At 35.7% G+C, this 16,860-nt stretch overlaps 3 protein-coding genes across 3 annotated transcripts; 2 read left to right on the forward strand and 1 right to left on the reverse strand.

The window, feature by feature from the left end:
* Nucleotides 1–125: 125 nt before the first annotated feature.
* Nucleotides 126–4,010, reverse strand: tspan36 (tetraspanin 36). Its single transcript, XM_058785507.1, has 7 exons — nucleotides 3,853–4,010; nucleotides 2,142–2,333; nucleotides 1,889–1,963; nucleotides 1,702–1,797; nucleotides 1,428–1,577; nucleotides 952–1,035; nucleotides 126–866 (listed from the first exon to the last, which is right to left on the reverse strand). The coding sequence occupies exons 1-7, from the start codon at nucleotides 3,910–3,912 to the stop codon at nucleotides 792–794; spliced, it is 732 nt and encodes a 243-aa protein (XP_058641490.1). The 5' UTR covers nucleotides 3,913–4,010; the 3' UTR covers nucleotides 126–791.
* Nucleotides 4,011–5,596: 1,586 nt separating this feature from the next.
* LOC131546151 (histone H1.4-like) lies at nucleotides 5,597–6,267 on the forward strand. The gene has a single exon (XM_058785508.1). The coding sequence runs from the start codon at nucleotides 5,669–5,671 to the stop codon at nucleotides 6,179–6,181; it is 513 nt and encodes a 170-aa protein (XP_058641491.1). The 5' UTR covers nucleotides 5,597–5,668; the 3' UTR covers nucleotides 6,182–6,267.
* Nucleotides 6,268–11,786: 5,519 nt separating this feature from the next.
* On the forward strand, nucleotides 11,787–15,403 carry LOC131546096 (macrophage-expressed gene 1 protein-like). Its single transcript, XM_058785419.1, has 2 exons — nucleotides 11,787–11,816; nucleotides 13,760–15,403. Exons 1-2 carry the CDS (start codon nucleotides 11,787–11,789, stop codon nucleotides 15,401–15,403), a joined length of 1,674 nt encoding a protein of 557 aa, XP_058641402.1.
* The last annotated feature ends 1,457 nt before the right edge of the window (nucleotides 15,404–16,860 follow it).

Genomic DNA, 16,860 nt, shown 5'->3' on the forward strand with positions numbered 1-16,860 from the left:
ACCCACAATTTATCTAAATTCACATGTGTATTTCCTCAGAAATGGTGTTGATGAACAACAGTCATTTGAGGATAATTATGAACATGCATTTTGGTAATCTAGAAAAGTGCAGAAATACACTCAGATCAGTTTATTTCCATAATTTAATATCCTTCTGTTGTGCTAAATCATTTTAACGAATATAATAAACATAGATACCTACATGACAGATATAATTTGACAAAAAAAAAAAAAAATTAAATACACTGCATGTAAACAGACAACTATAAGACAGATATAATTTGGACAGTAGCAGCAGCACACAAAAAAAACACAATGTAATGTAGAAATTAAAGCCCACAGAAACATAAAATCCTTAAAAATGAAGTGCATCTATCAACTCTAAAGTATGATCTACATTTTAAACACATTTGATAAAGTGCTGCTATATAACATTTCCTAGTACTTTTGTGGGGTTGGAGACATAGACAAAGTATTTGTCAAGGGCTAGCATAAATTAATAGTCGATACTAAATGTCACCTCTTTGATCATTTGATAATGTTCAGTGTTTTTCTGACCACACACCCTGTGTGGTTCCTGTCAGCATTGCTTCAAGTTCAAGTTGCACTTTTAAATTCAAACCAAAGGGCATTAAAAAAAGTTTTTTATTTTTTTTTTTTAAACTAAATGTTTGGAATACTGCCACACCTTCAAACCGCTTTTGTTTATGGTGCCAGTGAGGCTGTGTTTAGCTGCACAGTATCGAGAATGTAGAGACTGTCCCAAGAGAGGGATTCGGGAGATTGTACTATCACGCGTAAAGAGGCTCATAGTCATTCTTCTTGCTTCTGCAGGCAATGACACAGATGCTGAGCATCCCAAACAGCTGAAAAAGACACACAAAATAAGTTGCTGAAAATTCATTGTCTGAAAAACAAGGATGAAGATGAGGCTAAAATGAGCTGATGTACCTTAATGATGGCAAATCCCAGGATGACCAACATTGCATAACTAAGCACATCCTGAAGCATCTGCTCCAGTTTAGCTTCACATCCCTGTAGGAACAACAGAGTACAGAGGGGTTTCCCCCCCCACAAAAACTCTTAAAAAACAAATTACATAATTTTAATATAATATGTTGATCTGAATACAAGTGTTGCAACTAAAAAAAAACCTTGTAAAACTAAAAACAAAAATGTATTTTATTTATTTGAAATAAAATAAAACATACATATTAGATTAAAAACAAATGAAAATAAGTTTAAGTACTAAAATTACAAAAAGTGAACAGAGAAATAAAAAAGAAATAGCTAAATAAAGGTTTTTTTTTTTCAAATGAACTGAAAATAGAAAAATAAAAGCCAATTCAAAATATTAAATACTACAATAGCATATAAATAACACTAAAATAACTGAATAAAATAATGTACAATTTCAGATGTCAAACCTGTGTGTTCAGAAGATCTAGTTGGGTGAGTTGGCCAGTGCATTGTGTAGCATTTGCTTTGCAGCAGGAATGAGGCACAGAGTTGTTATGTTGGCTATACCATGGTATTGCAGTCCAGTCTGTGATGTTATTCACCCCACAGCACTCCAACTGGAAGTGTAAAAGTAAAGAAAGATGAGGGGAGAACAAAGAGAATGAGAATCCTTCACGCATCTGTTGCGTCCGTCATTTCCTGTGCAACCAAAAATTATATGAATTAATCTTTCAGCCTTACTTGAGTTTGCAAGTAATCCACTGCATGGGTTTCAGTGTTCACATCATCATACTTTTGAAAGATGCCGCTCATTGACTTTTCTAAGTCACCCTTAATCTGTAAACATCATAAGAACCAATTTCCAATGATTCATATTTCTACATATCATACATATTATTCAGAAGTAAATCATTTGAGAATTACTTACTCTTCCCCTGTAGATGAAGCCAAACACAAAAGCGGTCACCTCGGCTGCGAAGATTATCATGATGATGATAAGAAACTAATGCAAATTCAGAGAAAAGTATACAATATTAAAAATGATGAAACGAGTAATACCCCAGAGGCTTTCAAGAAGGAATAGAAACCACCACATGGTCCCTACTTTCTATTTTCGATTAAATAAACCGAAACAAAGGCTTTGGGCACAAAAGGTACTCAGACAGATGGCCCATACTTACAAAGCCTAAACCGACTTTGGACTCCCTCAGAGTTGCACAGCAGCCAACGATCCCGATGACAAACATGACCACAGCTACACCGATTATGATGGCTGCTGGGATGACAGAGTACTTATCAGACACAAAGTCTTCAAAGCTGTTGTAGCTCTTTATCACATAAGAGCCAACATACGCGAGGGCCGCTCCAGCAGCCTGGAGAAAAAAAAAAAAACACACAACAGGTGGGGTCAAAGACATGATCCTTAGATCTATTTATAGGTTCCAAAATACATAAAATATGAATTTGAAAAACTTTATTAAAAGGTAAGGTTAGTTAAAATCATGTGGTGCAACTCCCCAAAAACATTTCAGTTTTTATCATTTCATGACATTTGTAAGAAAAAGAAAAATAATGATTAAGACGTGTACACTCGCATGTATTTAATGTGTAAGAAGAACAACAACATATGTTATTAGTTTTTACTTCTACTATACAACATGGCATTTTAAAGCAGTGGTGCTCAACCAGCAAACTAACTAAACATTTACTTATGTGCAAAAAAAAAGTTTTTTTAAAGAGAGTTATTAAATACATATTTTCAAGAAAGGTTTACTTTGATTTTTTTTTTTTTTTGGAAAATCATAAACTACATGATGTCATAAGGTGTCATTTCATAACAAGTACACTTTGGAATTCTGGGTGATGTATGACTCGCTATCGCATGATCTTTTTCTTCAGTAGTCAGTCACAATGCACAGTCACGAGACTAGGAGTAACCTTCTCCTGCCCTCTAATCTTTCCTGGAACGCTAGTCTTGTGCCTCAGCTTGAGCAGAAGCAGCACAGCAAAACAGAAACCCTTGAGGTATGAGGGTACACATGACAACGGCAATACATCAGCTTTCCACAAGACAAATGCTGCAATAAGAACTTTCAGTTCCAGATTTCCAGGTTGTGTTACTTACTGTACTATTAGAGAAAGAAATAAAAACTGTCTCACAAAACCACAAGTGCATGATGTCCAAGAGGGCCCCTAAAGGCCTTAACCTTTAAAAAAAATATATATATATATATATATATATATATATTATTATGCATGTGTGTGTGTGTGTATATAAAGTGTCTTGATTTCTGTGAATTTTAGCAATGGCTGACTAACGTTATATGTAGAGGAAAATATTAAAATCTCCCTTTCCTGCCCATTGAAGCCTAAAATGATTAAGCGGCACTAAGCCAAGTCAGATGACTGGGCCTACTTGATGACACAGAAAATATTGGCAGTGGCACCAACAACCTTTTTTTTTTTTTTCTTCTTCTTCATTGAAGTCAATTTAGAAGCTCTGACAGTTACATCAACTCTGATGTAAACAAGTGTGAATACCTTTAAAGGCAGCAAACAACACAAGCTCTTTCATATGGTTTTCTTAAGCCTATAAACAAAGAGCAAACAAATGACTCACCCTAAATTAAATTTCATTTTAGAGAAGAGCTCGCTGTCAGAAGCAAGTTACTCTGACTAAACATTCATTTAGTGTCTGGAGGAGGAGGGGAAACGAGCTCTGGATGAATACAAACTATTGTGATGCTATAAAGGACCCTTCTTCCTACAAATAGCCTAATCAACTAACAGCAAAAACAACAGTATGGGTTTGTAAACCTCTTAGGGTGCATTTATGTCTTTCCATAACAACATACAACAGAAATTATGTTAAAAAGAAAAACACAAACTTACCCAAAATATTAAACTGAGAAATAAAAGGACGGTTTTAGATGTTAGAATTCCGCAATCCATGTTTGCTGCTGAGTGATGGGCGCCCAAGCTGTGAATGTTTCGGATTTGTGACGTTTTATTTCCTCGTGTTCTTTATAGTTCAGATTGTCAGTCAGTCACATGCTCCTCTCGAGGTTTAAGAGCGGAAACCCCCAGGTCCTAAACACCGTAAGGCTCCGTGGTTTACATGCAAGGGGTTCACGGCGGAAATGCGTGACGCGTTGCTTAGGGGACGTGACCAGAGATGTAAAAGCACCGAGAATGTGGGACAGTAGCTATAGATCCGTGATAGAGCACTGATAAAAGCTGTTTTTTTTATGCTACAAACTCTTTGAATGTAAATGGCTATCAAGACGACATTATAGCCTGTAACTTAATATTTAAAGCAGTGTAACTTTTGACACTGCATTTCACTTGATTTTTTTGTTGAACTGGGACATCATTAGCAAAAGTGGGACATGTCAACTCGAGGTGGTCAGACTTGTTTTTGTTGCATGGGAACTGGTTTGTTAATGGTACAAGGTGGCCTACTTTTAATTTGTTTACACAGCAGCTTTGAAATTCCAGTTTGGAGGACATAATTCATAATATAAGGATTCAATAGGCTACCTTAATGCACAGTACACTTGCGAAAACCTCACACTATGTTGAACTTTGCCAAACACAAAATGCTGTGAATTGCACTGGCTTAATGAAGATGTTCAGTGCATACAGAGCATTTTTTTAAGCACAAGTAACACAGTACAGGGTTTTACTTTTAGTTTATCACACAACCACTCACGAACTGAGCATGTTTGATTTAAAAGTAGTAAAATCATTTACGCTTATGTAACCCTCAGATATCTCTGAACGTGCAAAACAACCAAAAGGGTCCTTTTAGGTCATTTATCATCCAACTGACATGGCATCAGAGATAAGGTTTTAGCGGTCTGGGAGACACCCTTCTGGTGTAATAACTCCAGAAGATCAAACTGTAAGAACTAAGAAGTAAAATGCTTTTATGAATTAAACTAATATGATTTTAACATTTGAAGTTATGTCAGCCATATAAACACAATGGATGTAATAAGTGACATCTGATAGCCTCAGATCTCAGACAATCACACCTAATATATCTGAAAGTGTTAGCACCTAAATAAAATAAAAAATAATATATTAAAATATAATTTATCGTTGTCATTGGAGTTCTAATTACATTTATTCATCGTGTTAGTGTTTTTGTAGGGCCATAATTTGCTAAAAGTGAGAAAAAAGAAAATGTGTTTTAGTCGGCTAAAACTGCATTATTTGTTGAAAAACTCTGCAAAATATTCTATTTTTTAAATTCATGATAATATTAAATATGGTCCAATCTCACGGAACAATTGCACATAATAAGCAAATAATCTTTTTAAAGGCATACAACTGTAAAAAGTCTAGAAACTGTTCAGTCTTAAAACAGCATGGCACATCGATTCTTCACATTTGCAAATAGAAAACAAGTTTTAACTGTATTAATAGAATGCTGCGTACAAATTAAATGTTATTGTGGCACTTTTTAATAATTTCTGGCTGACAATCCGGGTCGTTATAGTAATTTAAAAACCAGAAAACATACTGTTTCTATTGGTCGGAAAACACAAATAATTGCGGCTCATAAAAAGGCGCTGAAATCATGATTAGTAGAGTCTACACGGTTCTCATGGTGACTATTTTAATTGCACGCGCCCGCCCTCCAACTCAGTCTCATCAGACATCTCCTTCCAGCTGACTTTCCAGCTCAAATAAGCTGTCAGTCATGTCCACAGCCGCTCCATCAGCCCCATCTTCTGCTACTAAAACGCCAAGACGAAGGTCCAAGGCCAAGAAGTCAGGAGCCAGCGTGTCCGATCTGATCCTCAAGGTCTTGTCATCTTCAAAGGAGCGCGGAGGTGTCTCTCTGGTCGCTCTGAAGAAAGCTCTGGCTGCCAGTGGATATGATGTTGTAAGAAACAACTCGCGCATCAAACTGGCAATAAAGCGACTGGTGGCCAGCGGTCGCCTGATTCAGACCAAAGGCACTGGAGCATCTGGATCATTTAAGATCGGCTCGAAAGCTGCTACAAAGCCTAAGAAGCCAAAGGCGAAGAGGGCAAAGAGAAAGACGGCTAAGAAACCTGCTGGGGCAAAGAAATCACCCAAGAAGAGAAGGAGAAGTTTGAGAAGTCCTGAAAAAGCCAGCGAGACAGCTGCGGTCAAGAAGACCACAAAACCCAAGAGAGCCAAACGAAGAGCTTCCAAATCAAGCAAAGCAAAAACTGCCAAAAAGTAATTGACAGGATAATAACTGTTTATACTTTAAGGATTCTTGCATCCCTTTAATGCTTTGTAAAAATAAAATAATTCTAATTAACAAAACCCTTTTTTGTCTCTTGTTGCATTCAACTTGGTTATTTTATTAGCAGTAATAGTATTTTATTTTACACTATTATTTTTACTCAATAAATGAAATGTATTAGGCTACGTTTAAACACAAAGTGGCCCGTTTTCACAAACGGGGCTTAGCTTAAGCCAGGACAAGGCCTTAGTTAAATTAAGCAATTTTTACAAAAATTACTTAAAAGAAAACATTAAGGTGTGCATCTTGACACAGAACAGTGACACTGACATATTTTAAAATATGTCAGAGCAAGATATTTTCGGTTGAGACAGCTCAAACATGCATTTTAGTCTGGGACTAGTTTAAGCCTTGTCTGTAAAACCAAGGGTTTGTTTACAACAGACCAAAATTCATATTAGCCTAAATCCCATATAAAGCTAATAAACAATTAATAGCCTATTTATTTTTAACATAAGAAAGAAATGTAAAAGGGCAAATAATACCAGGTATTAAGCCTGGATGCCCAGTCTGTTTAATATCTAACGGATAAATGTTAAAAATAGCCCAATTTTGTAGTGAAAAGTGACTGTGTAATTATGCACGAGCTTTATACAGGTTATTCCACTAGATGGTGTTATCTGAAAAGCAGAAGACTGCTAAGTGCTTTAGTCGTCCTTGTTTAGACATTAGGGTTAGAGCACTGGAGCTGGTGTTCAAATATCACCATCTAGTGGAATAACCTGTATAAAGCCAAAGTCCCTTTAAGGGATTCTATGGTCTTTGATAAAGCTTGTGTGTATTTATGTCACTTCTTCCTTAAAAAAAAAGAAAGAAAGAAATGATTATCAAAGAAAGCAATTATTTTATACTATAGTATATTTTAAGTTCAAGCAAATATTAGAGAAAATTTGAAATTTGCATACAACAGGGTAAACTGATCTGTGTTGTACCAGAAAAAGAAAAAGCACAATTCCATCAAGGGGAATAACATATTTGATCTGACTTGCAAGATGATATTTCAGTGCAGAGTATAAGAAGAAAACTAGACAAGAATGGCTTTCATGTTAGGACATCTTGCAGAATGCCACTCAAGAAGAACATAAAAAGCCATCTGATAATGCTTAAATGAATTTGGATATAAGTTCATGAAGTTCTGGAAGAATGTTTTATGGAGTGATGTGACCTTTTTGGACTCGCGGATCAGTGGTAAGTTTGGTGCAAAAAAGGCAAAACCTATGAGCAGAACACTCATAAAAAAAAAAAAAAAGGTGCTTCACGATGCCATAGAAGAACCTTTTTGTCTAATTGGTTCCATTAAGAACCTTTAACATCAGAAGAACCTTTCTGTTTCACAAAAGGTTCTTTGTAGCGAAAGAAGGTTCTCCAGATTATAAAAAGTTAAGAAAGAGATGGTTCTTTAAAGAACCTTTGACTGAAAGATTCTTTGTGGATCCAAAAATGGTTCTTCTATGGCAACGCTGTGAAGAACCTTTTAAGCATCTTTATTTTAAGAGTGAAGGACACCATCTCCGTGGTCAAACTTGGAGGTGGACCTGTCTTGCTGTTGCAGGAAGTGGAAGTCTTGGCTCTATGAAGGACATCATGGATTCTTTGAAGTATCAAGTCATTTTGGCAAAGATTGTGATGTTTTTTGTGCAGAGACTGAAGCTTGATGATCAATGGTGTTACATCCTTGAGTTGTGTTAATGTCTCTTTTATTCTTTCCCCAAGTCTCTCTTCTTTTTTACTTTAACTTTCACTAGGCACGTCCAATTGGCCCATGCCGCACACCTGGTCCCCATGTCCCTGTGCCGTCATTGACCAGCACTTCAATCTGATTGGTGCCCCCAAGTAGATGCCACTCGCGATGCTCTAGATGCTTCAAAACTTTATTCAACTTTTCATCCTATAGTTGTGTTGTGAATCTGTGTATCCCACTTGATTCTGCACAAAACTTGACTTTTGCGGATTGAATAACTTTGTAAATTAATGTTTAGAGCCAATTTTATGTATGTATATGTGTGTGTGTATGCACTATTATTTATTGTATGTATGTATGTATTTATTTAATTTTCCCTCTACTTTACATTCAATCACTCAAATGTGTATTAATAAACATTCTATAATATGAATAGAATATGGTCATGCAGAATAAGGCACTGGTGCTTTTTTAACTCCAAATAAACAGCTAATGTGCTAGTATGCTAATAATCAAGTAGTTAATAGTGAATAGTGATCCCTAATATAAAACGTTACCAAAAGTGTTTGCCATAAATGTAAATTCCCAACCAAGTTAAAAATTACTTAAATCATACTTTTGACCTGCAATAAGATTCAGTATCTCTCATCTGCTTATCTATAGAATACAATACTAATAACTAACAGAGGAAAATGTAAATGCAAACATAACAGTATAAAAAAAGCAACAAGCAGTAAAACAGCAGTAAAATAAATTTAACATTAACCAGCAAAATGTATTCATTCTTTGGTGCAACCCGGAAAGGAATTTATTTTTGAGCCTATAGGGAATTTCCTATGTTTTTTTCCCCCCACAGTGTGTTTTTTGTTTTATAATTAAAATAAGACTAAAATAAAATCAGATGTTAATGACATGTTTTTTTTTTTTTCTTTTTAAACCTCTCATTATGTTTGGCCCATTTTCTTACAAAAGTCTTGCATAGTTAAGAACCTGCAGAGTGTTACTAGCAGCTTTTCCATATCTTGTATTTTAATTGATCAGAACTGAAAGCTAGTCAAACAAACTTCTCTTAGAAGCACTCACACAATAGGAAGGGTTGAGAGAAAAGGAATAATAATAATAATAATAATAAAACATGGGTAAAGTATAATAAAGCATAACATTTCATAACCATCATTATTACAAAATAATATAAAACATAACAAAAGTATATAAATAAAAAATATAATCAAAAGGTATATAAAAGGAAGTCAGGGTGTGGAAATTAGTGAGGAAGTGTTACTGTAAGTACACAAAGCATTTTGGACTCAGCATTTGAGTTTCCTCCTCGTCTCGTGTTCCTTGTTCCTCCCCACTGTGTGTGCACCATGACACTAGGGATTCTGTTTGTTATAATTAATAGATTACAAATAATAACACATAAAAAATATAATACCTATTTCACTTTCCTACAACACTGCAAACCATGCAGCCTTGAAGTTATATTCTTTTTGAGTCAAGAGGTGACATTTCATCCTTTATTTGTTATATGCTGTATAGACTTGTAAGGTCATCAAATATGAACTTTGGTGCTTGCACGCGTTTGTGTTTCTTGTCTTCCATATATAAGCGTGTGTGAGAATAGAAGTTAAAAAGTGTATTGTGATTGCACCTTAAGCCAAGAAGACCAGGACAATCTTCAGAAGAACTATCTGTAAGACCGTTGTTTTTATTACTTAAACAGCATTTAAAAAGTATCATAATTATTGTGCATGCCATTTTTACATTAAATATTCGTACTTTTAAAAATATTGTTTCACAAAATTGATGAAAAGTGGCAGAACAAGGTTACAGCATTAAAAAAATAATAATAAATAAATAAAAAACATTTTCTCTCTCTTTTTTTTTTAATTTATAGAAATGTAAACCTGAAATCTTCATGGTGAAGAAAGTTCATGCCCACTGCCAGCCCACTCTACATGTACAGGAGGCAAATAGCAAGGCTATTTATAATGCTATCTACATCATCTTCAATATTTTATAGCCTCCATTAAGCTTTTACATCAAATAAAAAAATAAATAAAAAAAACCAAGGCAAAAACTACAATAAAAATATAAACATACTTGTGTGTAAGACTTGCTGAAACAGAATAACCCGATCTCATGAAAATGCGTATAAATAGTACGCCAAATAAAAACAAAAACTCGTGATATTGATAAGCAAAAATGGACTTTGGCGTGTATATGCTACGCGATGGGTAGGATTAGGGTTGTGGGGTAGATGCGTATTATACGCGAAAACTGCGTATCATATGCACGTCAACAAATTTCGTATCATATGCACGCCAAAGTCCATTTTTCGTTTTTATTTGGCGTACTATTTATACACATTTTCATGAGACCGATACACACAATGTGTGTAACTGAGCTATTTTCCACAGGTGATAAGGTTCTTGGGTGTGACAGCATCTGCCTGGGAAGAAATACACAATCCGCTTGTTAAATCTAACATCACGCGCCACCGCTTCCGCGTCCAAACGCTCTACCAGACACCACGAGAAAACAACAAAAAGTGCTAATATAAACTCACAATGTGATATAATACTACCAAAAAAAATTATAATCCTAACCTTCAACTCCATACCGAAATCCCAGATAGCAAGACAATGAAAATATAAATAAATAAATAGGGCTATAAAAATTATTTGTGTTTGGGACGCTGTGAGCATGGAGACTGCAGTATGCACCGTAAGTTTGAAAACGTTTAGCTTAAATATTTAATATGAATAAACAGTGCTCATAAACGGCTTGCTGAGGTAGTATTCTCAAGTAAAGCGAGTTGAGGCTTGGACCCGGAAACAGCGCTTCTTACGTCACCACTTAACAAGCGGATTGTGTTCAAAGTCACAGTGTGTTTCTTCCATTTGTTTATGTGAATTATGGATTAACAGTATCTTTCAATTAAGAGAACCATAGGCCTTTATAGATAATGTACATGCTACAATAACAGTTTGGACAAAAAAAAAAAAAAAAATGCAAACCGCATATAGATCTCTTGGCTAAATAATACAAACCTAAGAGCTGAATGTTTGGCAATATTGTGGAAAATGCAGTAGATTTTTTTTTTTGTTGTAATTATTTTGAATGTATTATTATTTGTTAAGCATTACATAATATCCTGCTGTGGCGGCTGGTGGCAAATATTCTAGGTGGGGCACCACCACATCCAAAACTTTTAGCATACATCCCGATATGTTTTATCCCAGTATAACAAAAAGAAAAGGATTAAGACATGAAATATTTTAAATAAAGAAAATTGTTTTACCAAATTCAAGATTGAGGATGATGCTCACAAAACTATATTTTATGCAAGCTTTTTTCAAGAAAAATGAAAACATTTTGTTTTTAATTTTAATAATAATTTAAAATTGATGTATACAGTGCAACAGCAAAATATGTGAGAAAAATAAATAAATGTTACATTTGATTAAACCATTTTCTATACATATATAAATAACTACAAGTCAAGCTGCAGTACCAAGCAGGATCACAAGGAGACGGCAACAGACCGCTATCCCAGTCGCCTTAATGTTATATAAATATACACGGATCTGTATTCAGAATTATTAAACAGTGCAAAACACAAATTAAAAAAAGGAAATAAAGACATTATGAATTTGTTGAGTGTGGTGATCTGAAGGCAGCTCGACCAGTGAACAGTTCCTCTGTCAGAGTGAATGTTGATGCCAATACACCACTGTACTTAGCAAACTCCTATAAAAACATGCTTCTTCAGTGAGTGTCCATTATAAAACACTTGCCAGACATGCGATCATACTGAAATCTGTTCATAAAGCTATCAGAGAGCGCACATCGCACATGTACCCCCTTTCCACCAGCAGGAACCAGGTGCTAGTTCAGAGCCAGTGCTAGTTGGTTCGACTGGCGAGCCCTTTAAGAACCGGTTGCTTTTCCACAGGCTAGAGATCCACCACAGAGCCAGGTCTTACGTCACTGAATACGCTTCATGTTTCGTTTCACTAGTGCGGCAGCGCCAAACACAACAGACTTGTTCGAGGTGCATCGGTGCCACACAGACAGATTGATCGGCACAAAACACACTAAAGCACCGCGAGAGCGATCCAAAAGCATAAAGAGCCGTCTGCTTTCCAGTCGCTCCTGCAGTACCCCGATCGGCCCACGCAGTGCCGATCCATCCCGAACAAACCTAAACGAACTATCAACAATGGCGGACGCTGCGTTGCTATTGATGTTCATGGCTTTGCGAACCTACATCGGCATCCAAACACGGCGAATCCAATGTGTTCGTGTTTAGCTGCTATTTCAAATATGGCGGTCCAAAGTTTTTATCGTCTTTTCAGCATGCAAAGTTATTAAATTTAGATTAAATTCTAATCTGACTCCATTTTATTATGACCTCGAATTTAGGTTGAAATGCAAATTGGTTCGTCTGTTTCTAATTATTACTAGCACTATGAAATATGCTAATACTTCAACAGTGTTTGATCTAGCCCCCTATAGTTAGTTTTAACTATATAACAACTTTAATAAAACTGAGACAATAATCAGAGGTTATGGCTAGTACTATGAAATATGCCTGAACCATGCTAGTACTTTAATAGTATTTTATCTAGCCCCCCATAGTTGGTGCAACTGCATAACTACTTAACTAAAGTCAAGCAGTTAGTCAGAAATCTAGAAACTCACCTGATGTGCCCCATGCTCCATCTAACCTGAGATCTAGTATGTACTTAACCCTGGACACATATTTGGGGTAACATACACTTAATCTACTTGAGAAAATAATTTCAGAATAAAATCAAATGTAACAATTTATTTTCAGTCAGGTAAATATGTATTATGTATTACACAAAATATCAAATTCTCAAAGATAAATCTAAGAGTAACATGCATACCTGACTTGAGAAAAATACATTGTATGAAGTGCGCGAACACACTTCATCCTATGGGCTCATTCTGGCTACAGAAGGCCCCAATCCTTTTGCAACATTTCCTAAAGTACTTCAGACCAAAACCAATGTCCCCCAAGATGGAGACAGGAACTAACAATTGGAATTTGCATTGATCAAGTAGAGCTATCACCTTTTGGGACAGAAGGTAATTTGCATGAAAGACACTGGGAACTTACCCGCCCTACAGTGTGCAAAATATCTCTAAACTCTTAAGATCTGTATTACATTTTAGTTTACTTGTAAGAATGAGACCATTGTACCAGATGCACTAAGACAATTCAAATGATACCAAACATGACTGTAAATATCACTTGCATTCATGTAGAACATTATATTCTACAATTGACCATTCTGAGTGAGCTGAGTGAAGGGAAGGATGGGTGAGGGGAAGGAAGGGGATGAAAAGGAACTGATGCATATGTGAGAGAGGCGTTTTCCCGCATTTTCTCTCAGTGGGATGTGGAAACAGATGTCTGTATGTTAATACACCATGTTGGTGTTGTCCATCTCAGAAGTTCAAAGTGTCTGAGGTTCTGTAATTCTTACACACTGTATGATTGAAATATTGCCGTGGGTTCTTAATATGGATTGCAAATGGCCAAAACCATTTTGTTCAGAAATACCTTCGTTTTATTCTTTTGAGAGGTGATCTTAATATTTGCGGCTGGGAAACATTGACACGCTTGTGCTGCAGTTGGATGTTTTGCCCTCCAAGTCTTCGAGCCTGTCACATGACTGAAAGCTATGAATAGCAACATAAAATCTAAACACAATTCTAATACCAAAATATAACCAGACATTAAAAAAAAAAAAAAAGTTTGGTTAATTTTCTCATATTATCAAAAAATTGTTTCTCAGGTCCGTAACCATCTGTACACAGTAAAGGCATATCCTGACTTCACTCTGGACTCCCGCTTTGCTCGACAGGCAGAGGAAATCGCAGATGCTATTGAAAACAATCAAACTCGTCAAGCAACATATCTGTCAGAGAAACTCATACTTGATTATGGAACCCATGTCATCACAAGTGTTGATGCTGGTGCCACTTTGGTGCAAGAGGACTATTTAAAAATGTCTTATGTATCTAACAGTCAGTCGGACGTGTCTTCTGTTACTGCATCAGCAGGATTTAACTTTTTTGACAAGGTTAAATTTGATATTGGTGGCAGTACATCCCATACAACCTCTCAAAACAGCGGTTATCAGGGAAATATCATATATTCGCTAATGCAGAGCCATGGAGGAGCTTTATTCTACCCAGGCATCACTCTGCAGAAGTGGCAAGAGAGTACGCTCAATAATCTGGTGGCTATTGACCGCTCCGGGCTGCCGATTCACTATTTTCTGAATCCAACAACATTCCCAGACCTCCCAGTACCAACAGTAAATAAAATGGCTTCATCAGTTCGTCAGGCTGCAGAGCAATATTATAAAGTAAACACTATTCCAGGTTGTGTAAGTCCAGATTCCAAAAATTTCAACTTTCAAGCAAATGTAGATGATGCATCTTGTGAGGGTCCAGTCACCAATCTTAGCTTTGGAGGCATTTACCAACAATGCACTCCACTGACATCAGATGGAAATGCTATCTGTGATGAAACAGCACAGAAAAACCCAGCTACTGGTGATTATTCTTGCCCTCAGCAGTACTCCACCACCCTGTTATGCTCTGAGACAGTAGAACGAGGTTATAATCATTATGAATGCCACAGCCACTGTCACAAATGTGGTTTCTTATGGTTGCGTACTTGTTGTGATCAAACATGTGGTGATGCTTACCGTGTTCGTCGTGCAAAAGTTGAAACTTACTGGTGTTCCTCAACTCAGAAAACCCCTGAGTACTCTGGATATCTTTTTGGAGGTCTATTTAGACCAGGCATGCAAAACCCACTGACCAAATCTAATAGCTGTCCTCCAAACTACTTTGCCCAACACTTTTTGTCTAATGGCATGATGGTTTGTATGAGCAATGATTATGAGGCTGGAACAAGATTCTCTGTGCCTTTTGCTGGTTTCTTCAGCTGTCAATCTGGCAACCCTCTTGCAAAGGGTCAAAATCGTTGTCCACCTCAGTTCAGCCAACATCTTGCTGCCATTAGTGATGGCTGTCAGATATTGTACTGTGTCCAGTCCGGTGTTTTCACTGGTGGTCAGTTAATGCCTATCCGCCTCCCACCATTCACAAGACCACCGATGGTCAGCATGATTGCAACAAACACTGTAGCTGTAATGACAGAAGGTGATCGTTCTTGGGTGAGAGTTGGAGAAACTAAAATGTGGAGATTGGCAAAACCTGGTGAAATTAATCAAATGGCATCAATGTTTGACACATCATCTTCTTCTCAGATGTCTGGAGGAGAAAAAGCTGGTATAGCCATTGGTGTAATGGTTCTGGTTGCTCTTGTGATTGCAGGAACAGTGTTTATGAAAAGGAGAAAGAGGTTTTCTGCCATCAGGTTAAGGAGAGGGTATGAAGAGATTCATAGCGAGGGACTATCATAACAGTTTTTAAAAATGACTGTTTAGAGATTTATAATGCTATAATGAATATGATTAGGCATAGAAATAGTTGGCAGCAGCAGTAACAGTTAGGCTACCGCAGTTATACTAGTGGTGATATTAGTCAGTAAGCATTATCTAAAAGTAACTTTTTACATTTGTCTTACAGCTAACAAGCATTGGAATAAATCTGAATTTTTTTTGTTGTTGTTGTTGAGATTGTCATAAAAAACATTACACAAATAAAAAAAAATAATAATAAAAATTATTCAGCTTGAGCCTGATTTTTTTAATTTTTTTAATTTTTTATTAAACAATGATATATCAAATGTAAATACAATACAACATAACATCAATAAAATTAACAAAGAACATAGGGAACAGCCAGGGGAAAGAAAATCCAATTATAACCTGAATAAAAAAAATAAAAAAATAAAAAAAGATAACATAAAATCAAGTAAGCAAATGAATAAATAAATTAACAAATAAATAAATACAATACAAAGTAATAATTTTACAGGGGAATTCTGAAAAAGGCACAACAAGTTAGTGTTTTCCTTGCCTTAGTATTTTCTGATACTGAGAACGTTTCAAAATATTGTTGCAACTCTCTAACAAACACCTTAAAATGCGGCTTATTATTGGAGAATTTACATGTGTGGATATGGTATTTGGCTAGGAGAAGTAATAGATTTATAAGATAAAACTCTTTCTCAATATTTTTATCTGTATCCACAAAACCAAACAAAACATCTTTCCAAAACAAAGAAAATTGAGAGTACACAGAATCAATTACAAACTTGCTCCTAAAGTGTGTTCCAAAACACTTTATTATAATTACAGTACCAAAATAAATGTACAATCATTTCGTCTTGTACATTACAAAAGTTACACATTGTGTCAATATCAGGTTTGATTTTTTTTTAGGTAACTATTCACTGGGTAGGATCTATGGATTAATTTGAAAGATACTTCTCTGACTTTGTTCACAATAAGGTATTTATGTGGCAAAAGCCAAACTTTTTTCCAGTTTACAATATTAGTAAAATTACTCCAATAGGCAATAACATATTTGGATACAAAGTCCTTCTGAAAAAGAGCACAAATCAGTTTGTTACTTGAATGTGGTACGAGACAAGCTTTTACCCACTGTTGTTTGGAACTGATCACAAAGAGGTGGTACGGTAGAGTTCTATCAAGACCTTTAAACAGTGTAATGATTTCTGAAGGAACAGCATCAGACAACTGCAAATTCTTTGGGTGAAACAGGAAAGTTAAACTTCTGTAAAAACTCATAATATGACAGAAGAAGACCACTTTCATAAAAAATATCACGTACTAAAATTATTGTATTATTTTACCAGTTCTGAAAAAATAAAGACTTGTTTTTATAGAGTATATTATGATTGTTCCATATAAAAAAAGAATGTGGAGAGAAATTGTGCTTATAAATAAGAGAC

The sequence above is a fragment of the Onychostoma macrolepis genome, chromosome 08 (genome assembly GCF_012432095.1).
Source record: "Onychostoma macrolepis isolate SWU-2019 chromosome 08, ASM1243209v1, whole genome shotgun sequence".
Classification (NCBI taxonomy): domain Eukaryota; kingdom Metazoa; phylum Chordata; class Actinopteri; order Cypriniformes; family Cyprinidae; genus Onychostoma; species Onychostoma macrolepis.

Bases quoted from the DNA above. Each gene is read 5' to 3' on its own strand.
- LOC131546096 (XM_058785419.1), top strand. From the start codon at position 11,787: ATGTACCCCCTTTCCACCAGCAGGAACCAG. The intron at 11,817-13,759 runs GTGCTAGTTCAG...ATTGTTTCTCAG, and splicing joins TTTCCACCAGCAGGAACCAG to GTCCGTAACCATCTGTACAC.
- tspan36 (XM_058785507.1), bottom strand. From the start codon at position 3,912: ATGGATTGCGGAATTCTAACATCTAAAACCGTCCTTTTATTTCTCAGT. The intron at 1,798-1,888 runs GTAAGTAATTCT...TGATGTTTACAG, and splicing joins GCTTCATCTACAGGGGAAGA to ATTAAGGGTGACTTAGAAAA. The intron at 1,578-1,701 runs GTAAGGCTGAAA...TTACACTTCCAG, and splicing joins TGGATTACTTGCAAACTCAA to TTGGAGTGCTGTGGGGTGAA.
- LOC131546151 (XM_058785508.1), top strand. From the start codon at position 5,669: ATGTCCACAGCCGCTCCATCAGCCCCATCTTCTGCTACTAAAACGCCA.